Below are 21,289 nucleotides of genomic sequence, written 5' to 3'. Positions count from 1 at the left end.
GTCTTTGTGTCTCTCTTTCCTCTGCTGCTGGACATCCATCTGTCCAACCTGCTTTGCATAGATCCGGGCCCCGCGGAATACGTAGGAATCAAATATGGCTTTCAGATTTTTGGCTGTTATCTTTCCCCAGATCTGAGAGGTGAGAACAGTGCTAACAAATTACCTCTTCTGGGAAATTTTTTGTCAGATGCAGGAGAAGAAATAATTGTGGCTTAGACTATATATATATTTAGCAATTTTATATATTCTGGCAGGTTGCTAACAGTGCACTTAGGACAAATTATACTGCACCCATAATCTTTACTACTGTCTCAAAATCTACACTACTTTAAAGACTTCGTATTTTGTATGTCACAAAGGAAAGAGGTAGGAGCCTTTTCAAAATACCCCGAGATTTTACCACCATTGTGCTGGTACATTATTTTTATGTATTCAGTGTCAGTATCTGTGAATAAAGATGTTTCTCTTTGGCCCCTATTTTATCTTTAAAGAATGACCAGACATAGGTTTCTGAATTTCAGACCATTTATTTATTAATTACGTTAGTTAGACTGACTGATTTTCTTATTGATATAGTAGTCATCACCAATGTATCCAACAGTATTTTTAATCTTTTTGGTAATATTCTTAGTTTAAAAGTTTGTCACTATATTTGTTTATTACTAAATAAGAACCTTATTGCTTAAGAGAGCTGTCAAGCAGCTCAGGCAGCAAGAGCTATCACTGTCCAAGCATGAAACACATTACATTTAAAGACCATTTATTTTTTTTACTAAATTAAAAATAATTATCACAAGTTCTAGAAGAAGTTAGACTAATCATACCCTGTATTGCTGCATGGAATGTAAAAGTTCTTTGGATCCGTAGTAGTTCTCGTTTCAGATTAATTTTGTGAGGATTTTTTTTTTTTTTTTGGCTTCTTTTAGTTTTTGTAGTAAATGCATCAATACATATTCTACTTGTATTTTGGATGACTATCATGAGAAACCTTGAATTAGGCTTCCAGCAGACTACATGCAAATCCTAAAATTATTGCAATTATTATTATCAAAAATTCCAAGTTATTCATGAATCATTCTCTTTTACGCATATACATGTGAGAAGACGAAAAAAATAGTACTCTTTTCAAAATGTTCAGTAAAAAAAAGAAAAAATAACTATGAGAATATTCACAAAACTTGCAGATTTTTCTTTTGTCCAACTCACTTTTCTATGACCTCTGTTTTTGGGAAGGATGAAGATTTCCAATTTTTAAGTTTTGATAATAGAGTTAGTTTCAGTTTTTCCTGGTTTTAGCTGCCATAAAAAACCACAAAAGATTGAAGAAGCTTTTACAATAATCATATGTTATTAACTTTTATTTTGCTTTTAGCTTTCTAATATTGGATGTTAGTGATAGAGATTTAAATAATCCTAGATGTTTTTCCCTCAAATACACTCTATGTAATATTCCTCTTCCTTTCAAGAGGAAGTACAGAGAGCAGAAATAGGTAAGTCCAAAATCATATTCTTTTAGCTATCAAAGAATACATTTAAATCAAGTGTCAGCCATGGATCGTGGTACTTGACTGCATTAGTATGGTTATTTTTATTCCTGAAAGAAAGGTTTATTACAAAGTAATTTATATTCTCTAGCCCAGAAATATAATTGGTCTGAACACTGAAGTCCCGTAGAGCTTTTGAAGCTGGGACATGTAGCAAAGAGCATTTCAGACAATTTTAAAGAAACAAGAAGAAACATTGGTAACAGGAATGAATTCTGAGTCATCAGCTGTCAGCATTGAAATACGTTTTTCTCACATTGTGCTATAATTGTTGGCTCTATTAATGTGATGTGTATTATTGCTTTGGTTATTGCTGATGTTCTGAAGTCAAATAATTGTAGTTTTTTCCTCTTTGCTTTATCAAGCAAATTGACATTTTCTGGGTTGGGATTTTTTTTTGTTTGTTTTTTTTTTTTCGTTTTTTTTTGAGTCAGGATGTTCCTCTGTGCTTTCAGAATGGGATATTTTATGGCTTTTTCACTTTGAGATTACATTCTCCTCTTCATTTTAACCCCAGACATATAATTTTCATCCTCATTTCTATTAGGGGCTTTTTAAACCCACTTGTTGTAGCACATTTAAAGGTATAAACAAAGTAGTAGCTTCTGTTTTGTTCCCCATCCTGTTTGCCATGTAACCTCAGAAATAGTATTTTGGCAGTTATAGATTAGTACTTTCCATTGATGAAGTGACCTTTGAATGGAGGGCCAACACCAAAGTGTGAATACTGTAATTTGAAACTTAGTCTTAAAAATAGAGCATAAAAGATTGATAGAACTTTCCTGCTTTCCATCAGTGTTGCACACCTTTTATTGTTTCCCATAAATGAAATATTCATCCAAGATGAATATCCAAGATACTTGTTGTGCTTCTAAAATATCGGAACATGAATCAGTTCCTTGCAGTTTACAGATTACCTATTTCTCTAAGATTTTACATTAATTTTATAATTTTTTAACTTCTGAAGTAGGCCAGTAGCTGTCTCTTACTCATAAAAAATTGTCATTTGAATACTTTAAACTTTCAACTGCCAGAATCATCCAGAGTTCTTGGCAGTTGAGTTGAATGCCTAACTGGATCTTTGACAAAGGTAAAGGTAGAAAAATTAGTGTGTGTATTAAGGTCTGCTTCTGATGTTTTTATTTTTTTATTATTCTGATTTTGAAGGGTATTGTGTTAAGACTTTATGACCTTTGCTGGACTTGTATCTTTTCAGTCTTTCCTTCTCTCGTTTTGAAAGTCTCAAATAGTTATCTCTGCCAACCCAGTTGTTCCTGCGAAGTGCTAAACACTGACAGCAACAGACAACAGTAACAGCAGTAGTATCTATTTTGTTTCTGTGTTGGCTTTTGCATTTAAGGTTGCTTGTGAAGGTGGGGTCCTAGAAGACAGAATTGTGTGCATTTCAGTCATAAAGGAGGGAAAAATAATCAACAAATTGTTCAGAGTCTGAATAAAAAAATTGAAAGGACACAAACTATTCCAATGGTCTTTGTGCTAGTGCTGTGCTATAGGGCTGTCAGGACAAGTATTTACAATGTTATGACTTCTATAAAAGATTGGTTTTATCATCATTCTTTCTACTAACTTTTGGAGGGAATAAATGAGCAATGTGAATAAAAGTTTTTTGTTATTTAGAGCAGTGCTGTATGAGAAATAGTGATGTTTTCTTTCAAGCTGCCTAGGCAGCTTTCTAAAAGGGTGCAACTGACTTAAAATCCTGTTCTGGTTTTGTAATGCTATCTAAACCAGTAGCATTTGTTCTTAAGGGTCACTTAACTGAGAGATTTGGGTCATTGTGGTTTTGTTTCTGGTCTGCAGAGTAGTTGGGAATGAGTTACTTCTGCTTTCTGTGCCTCAGTTTCCTTATAGCTGTGATGTATATGAATCATACTGACTTGACCTGAGAATGACCTGTCTCTAATACTGGGTATCAGACATTTAGGAGAGATTTTAAGAACAGCACAAGCATATTTTCCCAAGCTATTCCTGAGTTTCTGCCAATTTGAGGTTTACAGATTTGTTGTTCCAAAGTGGTGGTTCTGATAATCTTAACTGGATTTTTTTCATATGTGCAGTTTCTCCAGTTGGGTTTTGAAAATATTTTATAAAAACTGTACATTGTAAAATTTGAGCATTCAGTTATATGTGCAGAGTTTTAGAAACTATATCATGTGATGAGCACATATTTTAGCTTCTGTTTACATCAGTCCACTGGTGACATTTTTATAGTATGAAAACAGCCCTGTCTTTGAAATGTGTTTTGGATACAGTGTTGAAGGAATTAAACTTTATTATTTTACTTAAAAATGCATATAGTTTTTTGTAGGTTGATGGAGGAAATCAAAAACTGCAAATACATTTTTCACAAATAAGCATGCTTTTTGGATTAGATTACAGAGAAATAAAATTAATTTGTTTCATATTTGAAGTGTATGAAGCTTGAGCTAAGATGAGAAATGAAGGCTGGAGATATAAACAGAATTTGTTCTGCTACCCAGTACAGAAGTCTGTGTACTACTCAAGGAAGGTTTTGTCCTAAGTTTTCCTATGTTAAGGAACTGGAAGAACAGTCAAGGCTCTTAAAGAAGTGAGTTTACTTTTATGGAATTAAAACCTGGGGGGTGTTAAATGCTTCCATATTAATGATTACTTTCAATAATAGCTAACATTATTTGATGTATGAGTGTTATAATTCAGTGTTCTATTTGGTTGAAAATCTCACCCTCAAGCTTGAAAACTGTCCTGATAAGTAATGGGGGTGGGGGTGTGTGTAGAAATTGTAAATTCATAGGGCTAGAAGAAATGGTAAAACCACCAGTCTCCTCTCTACTGCTGTAATGTTCAGATATTAAAAGAGTTCTTAGGAGTGAAGTCTTTGAGAAATTATTTTGAATATTGCAGTTCAACTATGTATTTGTTACAGTATAGCATATGCTACAGGTGAATGACTTTCATAGCAAGGTATCCAAGAAAACTGGTTTTTGTTACTTACTAACAAAGACCTGGCTAATTTAACAGTTAAGCCCAGTGGTTTGTTTTTTTTTTTTTTTTCCCCCTTCATATTGTTTTTTCTTCATATACTATTGGGTGGAACAAGTTTATTCATCAGAAAAAGTTTTAAGGTAGTAACTTACATCGTGATGAGGAATTTCTGACATAGTTTGCATTTGAAATATTCAGTATCGCTATAAATCAAAAGATACAAGCTTGTGCTCTAGTGCCGTGTGCTACCTGTCTCTGAAGTAACTGAAAACGAAAGTTAATGTGCATATTACTGTGGAATGATTGGTTGGCTTTTCCTGCTGGGCAGCTGTTGGAACTAATCAGATTGTGCCTAAGAGCATAATAAGGAAAAACCTTAATAATGCTTAGCCCTCTTGGAAGCTCTGTCGTTTCAGCTGTCACACTTTCACTAATTTAGTCTAGGTTTTCTGTTTTGTTAAAAAGCCATAATGCTGAATTTCAAAACAGATTTCATTTAATTTTACATTTTACAGTGGGCTTTTCCACGTATATCCACAGTAGGCCTCTTCTAATGGTAACAGTAAAGTTAAATGAGGGTGGAAGTAGAGTTCTGACTCTGGAGGTAGAATGCATAACAAATTTAGCAACTAGTCTTATAGTGTCACCTTAGGATTTTGAGATAGTGCTCTAAATTATGAATCCATGTGACAACTGAAAACTGTTTTCCTGCAGTGAGCAGGCCCAGAGATTTCTGTGAACAAATTGGCTTCTTTCTTGGATAGTACTTGTTTTGTCTTATTTCAGTATCTGTGAATTTGATGTCTAATGACAGATGTAGTAGTTGTTAGAATGTCCTAGGCATGTTTTAAAAATAGTAATGCACCTAACAAAAATTTTGAATTCAAAATCAACCGTTCATTTAATTCACTGCTACATAGGCATAAGAAATTGAATTATTGTTCATAGCTTAAATGCTTAATATTCAAGAATCTGAACAATAAATTAAACCCTTTAAAAGAAAAAAGTAGAAACTAAATATGTGTAAAAATCAAGGCTTAGGCTAAGTGTGTCTAAATTAAAAACTGTTTAAGGAGGGTTTAAGTTAAATTGTTTGTGGTGTGTTTCATTTTTCATGCTGATGGTCAGTTTCCCTGTTGGTGGACACAAGTTAACATGCTTTTGCTGGATTTTAGGTTGATTTATTTTAGAGTTTTGGTAAATTCAGCTCTTTACATCACGTTTTTAGAATATGAAGGCTAAACTTCACATTGAATTATTCAGAGCATGTTATTATCTCCAGAGGGTGCTTTCTTACAACCATTTTTCTAAGTCTAACCTGTATGTAGCTGAGAGATGCTGTCTTGTTAGCATGTGTCTCAAAGCAAGATTAATTCTATGGACATTGTGATGATTCTTTAACCTGAGGTTGTTATCATAGTGGAGTAGTTATGAAGACTCTAGGGAAAGTTCTCAGTTCTTGTTTGCCACGCTGACACCTTGGCGGTTGAAATCATGTTGGTTGCCCAATAGCAGTTGATGTTTTCCGCTAAGGAAGAGGCCGCAGGTCCAGTTTCTGTGTGTGTATTATGAAGCTTTATTGTACCACAAACAGTATGCATACTGTTATTTGGAAACATCTGGTTTAGGACAGTGTTTGAATTAACCACAGGAAAGAACTCTGAGTGAATCCAGGCCTGGGACTCTGACTTGGAGTTGTTACTGGGCAGTTTTCTCTGAGTTGTTACTGAGTAGAAATGGTTTCAACTATCTTTGCTTATTTTTTTTTTTCTGGAATGAAAGTTTGTCTGAGGTCAGTCATATTGCTAAATAACACTTCAGCTATTTTGTTTTTTTCTGGTGTTAGCTTTGCTGTGGAGATACATCCCATCATTCACTTTACTAGTAAGAATAACCACTTTAAGGATTTTATTGAATTTTATGATTTGTGGGAGATCTTGTCTCATCCTCAGAGGATAGATAGTTCACAATTTATTGGAGGATACTCGTTACCTGATGGGACTAATCTAGATCTTGGCAACAGTATGTGGTATTATATTTACCTTCTGAATCTGGTGTTCTTCATGCTTAAATGGGGGCTTATTGTGTTCTATGGTTCTATATGTTTTTTTAACATTTTTTCCTGTTGGCCCATTAGCCAAAATTTATGGTATATTTTCAAGACTGAACTGCTACTAGAGAATATAAACAGGGGACAAAAACTGAGCAGAAAAACTGGAATGGAACAATGAGTGTTTGGTGTTTCCCCTGTAAACATGCCATTCTAATATTCTTCATTTTATTTTCTCTGTTGCAAATAATTTCTGTCCATTTCATCACTGATTTTAAGTCTGAGAAATAGCACAAGAGTAAAATTGGATTTTTGTTTTTAGAAAGGAATATATTCTTGTGTATAGCTGCTTACAGAAGTATGTATCAAATATACTTGTAAGATTTTTGATCCCAAACAGCTCACAAGGAAGCTGTTTTTAGGAATATAACTTGTTAACTAGAAAGTCATGACAGTTTATATACTAGAACTTTCAACTCACAGGGAGCGTGAGATTTCTTTTCAGATTTGACTTTCAGCGTTGAGTTACTGCCTTTACTGTAAGGAAATGTTTCCTCCTTTTTATCTTGCTTTTGTTCTACTGATGCAGATAAATAGAAGTCAGTAACACTGGAGGAGGGAAAAGACAACTTGTCTTCCTGATAAATCCAGCATCAGAAAATACATTTTTGGTTTATCCCTGACATTCCCTGATCAACATGGCGGAAAGACTTTTATTTAATGAGTTTTAGAATTCAGTCTCTCTGGAACTATTTTTAATACTTATTGTCACTCTGTACATCTTCTCAGCAACTGTCTCTGATTTATTACTTTGAAATTGCAGTATTATTTATTATCTTCCAATGTGTAGTGAAGTGGTATCTTGCACTTACATACAGCACATACTTATACAGTTTAATATAGTAGTTCCACTGTTATTTTCTCAGAATAATGCAAGAAGGGTGAGTTTGTTTTCATTATTTGGAAAAGCATAGCTTCATTTTTTTCAAGAGCAAAAATGATCCTGTGGTAGTTAAATGTCCCACACAAACTTTCTCTTCTTTTGAGTTTTACAAAACCCTGTAAAGAGTGGAGGCCTTGAGAAAGGCTTACTGTCATGTTTACTGAGGCAGTATTTGCAACTGGTCTACAATTCATAAGGCCTGTTTGGAAAGCTGGGGGAATTTTCTCCATTAAGACTGTGTATTTTTTAATATCAAAATTCATTAAACAATGATACATGCACTTTAAAGTATGATCTCTCCATGTGAAAGAATGTCTTTGTGATGTAAATCCAGACAACATGTTATCTTATTCATTTATTTTCTTTGTGTTTCTGGATGCTAGGATCCCTGAAGAGAAGGGATGTGCGTGGAGGGGAGATACTCATGCCATTCAGATTAAAGTTTTGTCAACATTTTTTCCTGAAAGTGTAAACATAAAGGGAAGATACAGTGGTTTTGCTCACAGCTGAACTTTAGTTTAAAAGGGCCACAGATCAAATGAAATAATCTTGCTAAATAAATTCTTGGATGAGCTACAGCGTCAGAGACTAGGATATGGATTTGTCTTAATGAAGATGCTAGGTATTTAAAGGAATCGTATAACTTAGCTGAAATTTTTTTTGTGTCTGTATAAGAGGGAAAGAGAAAATAACAATATATTAACCTAATGAACATTGGTTTGCAAATATTTGTACTCCTTTTTAACAAAGGGCAAAGATTTTCTGCTATTTATTTTTTTGTTTTTCCATTTGTCTCAAACAAAATCCATATGTGTCCATCACCCCGGCTTCCACTGAAATTACTGGAAGCTGAGAATACTGGACAGTCTCTGCTTTTAGAGTAAAGGAATTTTCAGAAATGTCTCAGTTGTTTCTATTTTCTTGTATACAAGTGGTTCTCAGTTTTATCTGCTGCCATAAAGTACTGATCTGTTATAGAGCAGGTAGTGAATAGGAGGGCACTACAGGTTCACACTGCTTCAACACCCAGTCAATATTCATGTGAGCTCTGAAATGTGCAAGTAAGAGCCTAAAATACCTTGTTTGGCTGTTGAAGCAAAACGAGGTTTTGATTTAGGAGCTGTTCTGAACAGCAATACAGAACTGTCAGCTGTTGCCCCCAAAAGCACAGTGATGAATTAGAGATTTACATCACTAAAACATGTACTCATTTATTTATCTTTTTTCGAGATACTCAGTTCTGTTACATATTTAATACTTTAATCTGAAAACCTTCAGGTGTGTTGAAAATGTAGTTTCCTCTTCAATGGGATGTCTGTGAATATTTCTGAACAACTATAAAGAGGACATTAAGAGGGGAGGTTACTTCCCTTACCTGCAGCAATTGACCTTTCTGCTTTTGGGAAGAGTGACTTTAAATGAAAGAATTTTTTTGTTAAATTTTTAAATTCTGAAGTTTAGTTTCTATAGTTAAGTTCTCAAGTTTAGTTTAAAACACAATTGGTAGTTAAAAAGTGTCTGGTTCTTTCACATAAGCCCAAACCTTGGACAACTGATAAAATGTCACTGTATTTCCATTTCCCATCTTTAGATAATATGGGAAGAGAGTTACCCTTGAGTGTAGTCTTGGAAATGTTGAGTGTGTGTATTGCTACTTTCCATGTTCTCTCCCTTGTAAAGGCTGTAGATTAAAAATATTGACACATTTCAGGTATGAAGTTTCAGGCTTGCTTTAAGTGTAGACCAGAAAAATTAGGGCAGCAAAAAAGTAAATGAATTAAAAACCTAGTATTCATGGTCTAATTGTTTCTCCTTAATGGAGGTGAACATGGTCTAACAAATACATTCTGAGAATTGGATGCCAAGAATTGAGGAGGGTGCCAAAATATTCTGTATTAGAAAAAATTACCTACCTATCTTAAAAATTAAAGTTGACAGTGTTTAGAATATGACAAGATTGAAATGAATTCTTTACAGAAAGGAATAAATGATCTGAAAGGGTTAAGGAGGCTCAAACGATGTAATTGTTAGAACTGTTTCAGTCTTTTTGTAGTAATTTTAAATTCAGATTTCCAAGGAAGTAATTTGGTGTTTAGGTATGCATCCTAGCCTTTTTTTCTTCTTCTTCAGAAAATTAGTATGAAATGCACTGACTGTCCTCTTCTTCATTCCATATTGTACTTTTTACTGTTCTTTCCAGCATGAAGTTGTTAATTATTATCCTTATGTTCTGTTGCTCCCACCTACAGCATCTTGCTTTCTGCCTGCTTCGTAAGATGAGTAAGGTTTAGTGTGTGGATGTATATATGGAGAGGAAATCTTTGGCAATGCTTTACATTTATAGAAGCTCTTTTATGATTGGATGTGGAAAAATAGCAAGTTATGATATGTATGTTGCTGATAAATGATGTCCTTAACTTTTATGTAGGGATGGAGCTAATTAGGGTTCTGAATGCACAAAATTCCCTTCCATTCATGCACGATTGGAAGCTTCCAGATCCTACTTTTACTGTGTATTTGAACCTTTAAGTTCAGTTTCCTCAGAGCTAAGCTTTAGCTTGCTTCAAAGGAAACCATGTGAAACTGTGTGTGATACTGTCAGAAAACCAGAAAATGAACAAGACTCATAGGAATCTTGGCCTACAAATTAAAAGTCTTTAGTTCCTTTGACAAAGAGAAAATATTTCAAATATGTAAGCAACTTTGCATCTGCTGAGTTTTGCATTATAAAAATTTCTTACCTTTGCAATTTTTTCTCCTTTGAGGTACTGTCACTCAGTTCATAAGGTATTAATACCTTAGTCAGTATTAATAACACATTTCCAGCAACTTTAGGGTGTAAGCTGTGTGATGTGATGAGGGTAGTGACTGTGCAATCTTTAAACAGGAGACAGCTACAGCTGTCCAACAAATTTTAACTTTATAGAATGCATGATCACGTGACTTGCAGACTGTAAATAATAGCAGACAAGGGACCTTTATTAGAGCTACAATGCTTATGATATTATAGATTTGAGTGTACTAATATGCACCTATTATAAGAACTTACATCCATTATTGCCTATCATGTAGAATATTTTGTGTTTGAGGCTTTAGCTTGGCTTTGGGAATTCACATTTTCACATCCAGAGTATCACCTTTGAAAGAATAATGCAAGCTTGATTTTAAGCCTTTATAAAAAATGCTATCCACTCTATAATTGTTGCCCACTGTCTGCCTTAGGAATTGAAATTGTTCTGCTATACTCTTGTTCTTTACTAACATAACACTAGAGTTATAGAGCAGTTTCATGTGTCTTGACAAAAACAAACAAGATAACAGTGGCTTGGACCCATCTTATCATTTTGCAGGAGACCTGGGAAGATTTTCTGTGTTGGTACCTCTGAAATAACTAGTGGTTAGCAAATGCATTATTTTCCGGACTTTCTCAAAAGTTCTTAGGGCTCTTTGGAATCAAGATTACATTTCAGCCAAAGGTTTTATTATTAACTACTTTAGTGAATTACTGAATTACCTTCTAATGGGAAGCTGATATATTTTTTTTTCTTTTTTTTTCTTTTTAATATTTTGTTAATTTTATTTCCCAATATTGCTCTATTCGGCCTGCTAGAATTTCATCACTCTAAATCTGCTTATTTTAGACTTCAGGCAGAGTAAGATTTTTAGAAATAATAAAATTAGCTGATTTTAAGAGGATTTTTTAATATGTAATAAATAATTGTGCACTTCTAGATTGTTTCAATATTCATTGAAATGAGTTCCTGTATAACATTAGGAAAAGATTATTATATGCATGTTTAGCCCTTGACTTTTGTTTAAGATTCAGTTGAACTAAAGACATAGATCCTCTCATGTGTTTGTCATTTACAGTGCATGAAGACAAGTGTTGATAATAAGTATAGGGCGAAGTTGTAGACACAAAACAATGAGCTGTCTTTGCTCCTGTGTATTTCTCTCAAGGTTCAGAATACTCTTCTTGAATGGAGATTGAGGACAGTGTTGATCTACTCTGTCAGTTAACATATAGTTATTATATATAGTTATGTAATTTTTAATGTTTTAAGAAATAATCACTGATAGACTGTCTTAATTTCAGAGTACTTTGTGTTGCAAGCAGTCATTTTTATATGTTTATTTAGCACAATATTCTTTCCCTTCCCTATTTCTTTGAGAAGTTGCTACATTCTATCAATTTACTGGTCTGCAGGTGTAAGCTCGTAAGATGTTTTGAACACAACAGGTTGTGCCACTGTCATGAGCATTAACCACAGACTGGTTGTTTCTCCCATTCCTCTCAACAAGGTCCAGGTAGTCAATACGCCAAGGACTTAACAAACTACTATGATGAAATGCTGTAATACTGCAATATGTATGTCAAGTTATGTGTACAGTGCAGGTGCACTTTCTCACACGCAGTCCTGTCCATAACACTAGAAGCTCTCCTAGCTTATCACATTAAGTGTCCATGTGTCATTGATTATGTATTTATTAATCTACCTAAATGTTACAATTTTAAAAAAACTCTCTAATTTTTTATTTACATGACAGCCCAAAACAGCTCCGAAAAGGACATTTGGATCCATTACAAACGATCAGGTAAATATTCAGTAGGGAGTGTTCAACGAAAATACCAGTTTAATTATTTCAAAGACTACTGTGTGCATGAATCCACTGAAAAGGATGTTGTGAAAATTGACTAAGGTAACAGAGTTGCTTATTTCCCTGATCAAGAAGCTTGTGATCAGGGGCAGAGCCTCTTAAAGCTAATTCTGGCTCTGAGATGGCCATAACCTTGTTTTGCCTCAGATAGGTTACTTTGCTTAAACTGTCTTTTTAGATTTAAAAAGTCAATCTGTTTTATTTCTCACTCCCATCCTTCTGTAGTGATGGAGATAATAATGTAGCAGATAATTTTTACCAGTCATTTTAATGGCAAAAGGTACTATATAAATGTTAATTATCTATTATGTTTTTCCTATGGACTCATACCCTTCCTAGTGTGAACAAAATCTTCAGACCACTGGCATAATGTGGTGACTGAGGTACAGTTCAGTCCAAATAACAATCTGACCCTAATGGAAATTTTCACTTCAGTGAGGTTTTAAACATGATGGAGCCATTTACTTCAACATCAAGAATTAATCCTGAAGGTTTTTCTTCATGTTTCTCTCAGGATTTTTAGCTCTCAATTTCTTTGCTCATAAGGCAAAGAATTAGGTATTTATAATCAAAAAAATATGTTTCTTTAATGTTTCATCATTTTTTGAAGTGATTAGAAAGGGAGAACTGTCCGTTCTTATAAAATGCATTTGTTAAAATGAGCCATAATGTCACACCTAACCTTATCCCTTAAACAATGTGAAATAGGCTTGCTTGATTTAGGAGAAAGTATAATTTTCTCTAACTTTTTTTTTTTTTTTGGTGTGGTTTAAAGAGATGTATAAACCTGTAATGAATAGCAAGAAATACTCTTGGATAGTATTTTTCCATAGAGAATTACTCAAGTGTTAATAATTAACTTGGGAAAGATCTTTGCATTCTTTTCTGTTTCTCTGGTAGCTTACTGCTAGTGATGGGGAACTGAAGCTCTGTATTTTATATCAGACTTGTATGCTATAATGAAAAATATCTTTCTCATACTTGATAGTTAAAGACAAGCAGAAATGGGTATGCATATGTATAGCTGCATGTATTCAAAGTCTATATGAAGTGTTTGTTGTAGTTGTGGGATATAATGACAGAATAATCAGTGCCCATCTGTCATCTTGTGTACAAATAAAGAAGTAAAAGAGAGCTGACAGGGTTTTTTTTTTCCTCTAGCTTCTGTTACTTTTTTTTTTCCCATGGAAATCTATGTTAAAGCATAGAATATATTATTCATCATTTCTCAGTAATTATGAAATTTATTGCAAATAACTGCTAGCCAGATTGAAGATGAAGAGGAAACTCACACTCTGCCTTCCTGAAGAGATCAGCATAGAATTACCATTCTAAAATTTAATCTAATTAGTTCAATATATATATATATATATATCTTGATTTAGAAACAGTTTGCAAGGCTTATATTTTTCATATGCCTTCTGCTAAAGAAGCCAAAGCTGTATTTGTTTTATTGTTTCAAAATGTGTTCCAGTTCACTTTAGACTGTCCCTAGTTGCAACTTAATGTTGTCACAAATACTGTGCAAGTGGCACAGTAGTTTTTGAAATGTGGATGAACAGTTCTTTTCCATGAAATAAATGATTACTTTTATAGGGTCAAATTCTGGCTTTGAGAAAACAAATCAATGAGAGTACAGACTTACACAGAAGTAGAACTATAAATGCATTCACTTAACGGTGGGTAGCAAGATACAGTGAATACAAATCTTTTACAAGTAATGAGAAGTAAGGAACCTTGCACACTGGGAACATTTTCTTTCCCTCTGGTCTGAAGTATCTCAAACCAGTTTAGAACACACATACAATTACATGAGTAAAGGTGAAAGACAAGCACAATAAACTGAGAAAGAGCCAGGCTGGATGCAGTTGTTCATTCTTACAAATACGACACATAAAAAGAAAATCCTAACTCGTCAGCATCTTTATTGATACCTTCTTTTTCTGGTCATCCTATACGTTCAGCTTTAGTGATCTGCATTCTAGCTCTGTCCTTCAGGAAGATATGGCTGGAAAATTGCCTTTACATTCTTTCTTCCTCTGAAGAGTGAGAGATGTGAGAAAAAAAAAGATGATAATTTTGATATTCTTAATCCCTACTTGTCCGAAGAGACAGCAGAAGAGGGACTGTAGTCTAGATTCCAATCTTTATTTTAGCAGACAACTTTGTCAACAGTAGTGTTTTAAAAGAAGCTATGTTTTTGCAATATATGTAGCATTTCCTTGCAATTCCAGGGGTGCTAGGTGTTCAACAAACCCCATAGAAAAATTTGATTATTTTCAAATTCATCTGGTATTTATGTGATTTTTTTTTTTTTTTAAATAAAAATAGATCTTTTTTCTTCTCACTGGGATTGTAATTTCACTACAAACGTAAAATATCTAATGAAGAAAGGAACAGTTTCAGTGAGTTTTTAAATATATTTCTAATAAACTGTTACAACTTAGTTTTGTCTGTATCTAGCACCTCTTTTCACTATGCTGTCAGGTTTTTATGCTAATGGTTTCAGATCATGTCCAGAGTTGCTCCATGAACAGAGAAACAGTCCCTTTATCTTTCTTGTTTTCCTTGAAATGAATATTGGTTTAGGTCCTCCAGTGTATTCATACTGTCTTGCCTTTGGATGTGGCTGAACTTTGGCTTCATTCCTCTTCTCCACACTCACTCATACAATACAGAAACCAAATTACATCTGTCCAGAAATTTAATAACTTCTGTGTAGAAATAGACAAACTGGTTAAAAAACTAAACCAAAACATAACCATCAAGCCCTCCAAACACATCCGTCCCCCCGTTTTTCTAAAGTATCCATTTCTTCCCATGTTCGCTCTGAAGCTTTCTTACGGATCTGGAGCTTAAAGCAAAATTAGATATTGCAAAACAAAGATAAATATATCAATGTATATTCGTGTATACAGTATATATATAAATATAGATTCCGTGACAATTTCAGAACATAAATGACATGTTTTTCTGTTTAAATATACTGTCAAACTAAAGCATGTTCTTTCTGTGTCTTGTAGGGTCAAAATGTATTTGGTCTTGATATAATTGAGACACCTGAGGGAGATAAGTGGCCTCAACTGATTGTCCAACAGATCCTGGATAGGGAGCAGAAGGATACCTATGTGATGAAAATTAAAGTTGAAGATGGTGGAAGCCCTCCGAGATCTAGCACTGCCATCCTGCAAGTCACAGTGACTGATGTGAATGATAATCGCCCAGTCTTCAAAGAGAATGACATTGAAGTTAGTGTTCCAGAAAATGCTCCAGTGGGCACCTCTGTTTCTCAGCTCCATGCCACTGATGCAGACCTGGGCTCAAATGCACAAATCCATTTCTATTTCAGCAATCAGATCTCCAGTTTGGCCAAAAGGCTGTTTGCCATTGATAACACCACTGGCCTCATCACTATCAGAGAACCACTAGACAGGGAGGAGTCTCCTGTGCACAAATTAACTGTTTTGGCAAGTGATGGGAGTTCAACTCCATCAAGAGCAACAGTGACTGTTAATGTCACAGATATTAATGACAATGTCCCATCAATAGACACGAGATACATCATCAATCCAGTGAATGGGACAGTGCTTTTGTCTGAGAAGGCTCCCCTTAATACAAAAATTGCACTGATAACAGTAATGGACAAGGATGCTGATCTGAACGGCAAAGTTACTTGTTTTACAGATCATGATGTTCCTTTCAGGCTAAAGCCAGTGTTTGATAATCAGTTTCTCCTGGAGACAGCCACCTTTCTAGATTATGAAGCCACGCGGGAATATGCCATTAAAATAGTGGCTTCAGATTCAGGGAAACCTCCCTTGAACCAGTCTGCAATGCTCCTCATCAAAATTAAAGATGAAAATGACAATGCCCCTGTTTTTACACAGCCTGTCATAGGTCTTTCCATCCCAGAAAACAATGCTCCTGGTACACAGCTAACCAAGATAAGTGCTACGGATGCTGACAGTGGGCGCAATGCTGAGATCAGCTATATCCTGGGGTCTGATGCACCCCCTATTTTCAACCTTGACCGCCGTACAGGCATTCTGACAGCTGTGAGAAAGCTGGACAGAGAAAAGCAAGACAGGTACTCCTTCACTGTGCTGGCTAAGGATAATGGGATGCCACCCTTGCAGGCCAATGCTACTGTGACAGTGTCAGTCCTGGACCAGAATGATAACAGCCCTGCTTTCACACATAATGAGTATAATTTCTATGTGCCAGAAAACTTACCCATGTATGGCACAGTGGGGCTTATCACAGTTACAGATGCTGACTCGGGAGAGAATGCTGCAGTCACTCTCTCTATATTAAATGGTAGAGATAATTTCATTATAGATCCACTTACTGGTGTGATAAGACCTAATATTACCTTTGACAGGGAACAGCAGGGGTCATATACTTTCCAGGTGAAAGCTGTGGATGGCGGAAGACTACAGCGTTCCTCCACTGCCAAAGTGACCATCAATGTTGTTGATGTTAATGACAACAGGCCTGTTTTTGTTATTCCTTCGTCTAATTATTCCTATGAGTTGGTTCCAACATCAGCCAGTCCCGGGTCTGTAGTTACTAAAGTCTTTGCAGTTGATAATGACACAGGAATGAATGCAGAGCTCCGCTATAGCATCATAGGTGGGAACTCAAGGGGCTTGTTTACAATTGATCAATTAACAGGCAATATTACTTTGAAAGAGAAGGTAATTGCATCAGATCATGGCTTGCACAGACTGGTGATAAAAGTCAATGACCTCGGACAGCCGGAGTCTCTTTATACTATAGCTCTTGTGCATTTGTTTCTGAACGAGACAGTCACCAACAGTTCCTACGTACAAGAGCTAGTGCGCAGGAATATGGAAACTCCAGTTGGCCAGAATGTTGGGGATGGTGAGATAACCCCACAAACCAATGATTATGTCAAGATCATCATTGCCATTATTGCAGGCACTATGACAGTGATTCTGGTAATTTTTGTTACTGCTTTAGTACGGTGCCGCCAGACGCCTAGGCACAAGGTTGTCCAAAAAAACAAGCAGAGTGGTGAATGGGTTTCCCCAAACCAAGAGAATAGGCAGATCAAGAAAAAGAAGAAGAAGAAGAAGCGCTCTCCAAAAAGTCTCCTCCTCAACTTTGTGACTATTGAAGAATCTAAGCCTGACGATCCTGGCCATGAGCACATAAATGGCACTTTAGACATTCCTGTAGAGCTAGAAGAACAGACTATGGGAAAATATAACTGGGCCACCACACCAACCACATTTAAGCCTGACAGCCCAGATTTAGCAAAGCACTACAAGTCTGCTTCTCCACAGCCTACCTTTCAAATTAAACCTGAGACTCCTGTACCCCCCAAGAAGCACCATGTCATTCAGGAACTGCCTCTAGATAACACCTTTGTGGTGGGCTGTGACTCGCTTTCCAAGTGCTCATCCAGCAGCTCGGACCCTTACAGTGTTTCTGAATGCAGCTGTCAAGGAGGCTTCAAGACCCCAGGCCCCATACACACCAGACAGGTAATGGAAATTCTAAGGTGCAGTCTTTCTCCTTCCCTTCTTATTTTGCCATTCCTATAACTCTAGCTCTAAGCACTGCAAACTAACTTTTCCTGCAAGGATTAAAAGTTTGAAAGGTCGTGTTTGATCGAGGCATTGAAAAGTAAACAGTTGGAGATTCATCAGCGTTAAGGGAGAAAATGAAAAGAAAATGACTGTTGGCTGTAAGGAGACTGAGCAGTGAGTTGTGACACGGGTGGGTGTTCCTGACTGCAGATGGCAGTGTGGCACTTCCCGCACTGCCGCAGTACTCATCGCAGTTCCTCAGGCAGAGGGGTTATGGTACTGTCCTCTGTAGTATTGTATGCTCAAGAATTGAAGTAATCCAGGCCAGGTGGAAAGCAATAAAGCTTTACAGGATCTGATAAGTGGTTCTTAATATTAATGGAGTCTGGAGTTGCAGCCTTCACTTGGGCATAGCTTTACTTCAAGGTCTCTCAAAAGCAGGCAAGGATTTTCCTCTGTGAGTTTCAGTGCCATTTTCAGACTAGAAGCATACTGGACAACTTAAATCTGGTGGAATGACACAGTCAGCAGGCAAAGTTAGGGGAAAATTAGAATCATCAGTATAATTGCTGTCACTTATTTGCTGCTCTGCCTGATAAACCAGATATTAAGCTTCTCAGAAATTCAGTACAGCAAAGGAAATGTCTAAAGAATCCTCAGCTTAAAATTAAAAATAAATCGAGAACCAAAGTACCTTTTATTCTTCAAGACACTGCAAAAAGGCTTTAAGTCACTGGAAATTAAATCTAATGTCTATCCATATTCTGGACAATTTCATTAATAATAAAGCTTTGCTGTTTGTCTGCTCTCTTTCTTCAAAATTATCACAAAGTTTTCAGTGGAAATAGTTTTCTAGTTATGCTTTAATTGATCAAGCAATTAATGAAGAAATATTTCAGGAGAGTTTATTATATTATTGATAATATAGTTTGATACTATTGCTTGGGAACAAATCCTCAGCATGACTAAGTCTGTTAGACTTTTTGCTCCAGCTGAAGTTTTGAATTTTTTTTCTGTGGGCTTTGTTCTATTACTATAGTGATAACCAAATGTGCCTAAAAAAAGCTGCTCATTCAAGCAATCATCGTATTTTTGAAAACTACAGGATGGGTTTTTAACTTTCTTCTACTTTATTCCCCTTACCAACACAAATGTGTGTGGTAATGTATATCACTATGCTTTCTAAAACTTTCATCTTTTTCTAAGGTGCATTAGCAGAAAAATTGAAGGGAGAAAAAAAAAAAAAGGAATTTCTTATTTCCAAGACGTGAAAGCACTGAAAAATATATAGCTTTTTGGGATTTGAGTATTTTCCATTAAAGGTATTTGAATGTGTTAATTTAAATTACACATAGAAAAGCTTCTTGCTAATTTGTTCATCTGTTTGAACTCTCATAACTCTGAGGACAGTAGTGCTGTTTCCAGCATTTCTGTAGGCCTGATCTAAATGATATTTCAATTGAGTTCTGGTATAGTTCCTCTGAGCCAAAAAGGTTCATCCATTGTCTGCTCAAATACACTTAGTCATGCAGTAATGCTGCTAACAAAGAAAGCAAGCTCATGACTCTAGGTTTTTACTAAAAGTTCTTCCATCAGAAGGGGCTTTTAAAGTAAAATGGAAAGCAGTTCTCTTCTGTAGCAGTTGGTTGGGGAAAAGAGCATTTTCTTTTATCTGTACCTTAAAGGTCAATGACAGGAGCTTTCTATCTGGAAGGGCAGAATAGAACTGTGGGGGTTTTTTAATACTCATTACCTGATATTAGCTTATCTTCATAGAGCGGTACCCGAAATTATATTAGTATGATGTGCTGAACATATCAAAAAGAGATTAATGTTACTATTGGTATTGATTTTGTTAGAACTACAGCTGTCCTTCCTTTAGGTATATTTTTCTGTATGAAAGTGATCACATTGTTGGAGAAGATATAACTACTCACTGTCAATGGCCCTTCATACTAATTTGAAAACACCATTTACCTTTAAACAAATGAATTCACATTTTTGTTACTTATTTAAATAATTTCATTAATGTGTTTATTTACATAAATTGGGCAAGAAAGGCCATAAATCCTGTGTGTTGGTCTGTGATCACAAAGGCAGAATTGTATTTCATGCTAAATAAAACCAAGCAAAGTATGTCTTAAACCTCAACAGAACTTTTAAAAGTCAGTCTTACCCCTAACCTGGTTTTGTATAACGTAGTCTGTATAGTTTTATTTCCTGTGGGGCTACAGACAGTGAATCAGGACAGCCTAACTTAGAGTTGTCACTGTTAGCCAGTAAAGAAACAAAACAAACAAAAATAGGCTTCTGCCACAGTGCTTCAGATGTCACACTGTCCCGCCATCCTCCAGTCTCGGAGACTAACAGGATATTTGTGGTTAATGATGCATGTGTCGTTTTCAGGGAGCTGTAGGACAGCCTGGAGAAGTGAAGGATAATAAGTTCAGTTAAAAAGGGAGAAGTACTAGTCTGAAAAATGAAAATAAGTTGTCTAATATGAGAAAAAATATTTTACTTTATCACTAACAATTACGATAATGCATCCCTTTTACAATCCAAAAGCTCTCTGAAGGAGACTAAAGAAGATTACATTCACTGTGAAGTTATCTCTTCAGTTTCTAATGGGTGCTGATATTAATAGTCTGCACATCTCTACAGTTCTTACTTTTGTCCATGCAAGAATTTCTAGTCAGATATTAGAAATAATATTGAGTTAAAGCTAAAAATATATGTTTTCTTTTGAAGCTCTAAATTTTGCCTGTGTCTTAATGGTATTGATTCAGGTCTTTAAAGAAAGGAAATTATGTCTTTGCTTTACTGCTAAATTTGTCTAAGTGATCTATAAAATGACAGAAAGTCATTCTAATGGTTGTACTCAGAAAGCACAAAGGAGAAGATGGAAAGGTTTTTCTACTAAAAACCCAAAATACCTCTTTAGTGGTCATGTGGGTAAATAAACACAGCAATGCAACAGCTGAAATTTTTATGGGGAAGGAATCAGAGACTCCTGAAGCAGCTGAGGACACATTGAATCATGAACTACAGGAAGTTAAAGAAGGAAAAGTATGGTCCTAATGTAATGTCCCCTAAGAGAGAGATCAATGTTGTATTAATGTTGATCAATGTTGTACTTGCATGTGAAAAAGGGCAAGAGAGAGAAATAATGATATTATTTTGAAGTTACACAGTAGGAATTAATAAATACAAATGACAGTAGACCTTCTAAATAGCATGTTTTCTTTTGGGATGTAGTAGAGATAATTCTTTTAAAGAAATCTTGCCAAGTGTAAAATTGTGAAGAGTCCTTTTAGTAAGGTTTTTCAAAGTAGGATATTTGGAGGCTCGTAAAATCAAACTGACATTCAGTGTTGTCGTTGTCGGATTTTCATTGATAGTCACGGGCCTTGTAGAAAAATGCACTTCTCTGGTAGAAAAACATACAGCACCTTTAAAGTTTATCTGTCTGCAAGCTTTGTAAAAGCTCAATTACCTTTGACATTTACCTTAGTGAGAGCAGACTGTCAAGTATTCCATACTGACACAAATTTTC

The 21,289-nt window shown here is 35.4% G+C and overlaps 1 protein-coding gene across 4 annotated transcripts in view; it reads left to right on the top strand.

Annotated features, from left to right (window-relative positions):
• The window catches only part of PCDH11X (protocadherin 11 X-linked), a 507,363-nt gene that overhangs the window by 62,800 nt on the left and 423,274 nt on the right, over positions 1-21,289 (top strand). For 2 of the 4 annotated variants that reach the window (XM_074915247.1, XM_074915250.1), the window contains exons 3-4: positions 12,071-12,118; positions 15,205-17,691. In XM_074915247.1, the coding sequence (XP_074771348.1) occupies positions 12,071-12,118; positions 15,205-17,691 (2,535 nt within the window). The remainder of the gene's footprint in view (positions 1-12,070; positions 12,119-15,204; positions 17,692-21,289) is intronic. The other 2 variants (XM_074915248.1, XM_074915249.1) reach the window with 1 other exon arrangement.

This window comes from Athene noctua, chromosome 11 (genome assembly GCF_965140245.1).
Source record: "Athene noctua chromosome 11, bAthNoc1.hap1.1, whole genome shotgun sequence".
NCBI lineage: Eukaryota > Metazoa > Chordata > Aves > Strigiformes > Strigidae > Athene > Athene noctua.
This window is presented reverse-complemented; position numbering and strand designations above follow the sequence as displayed.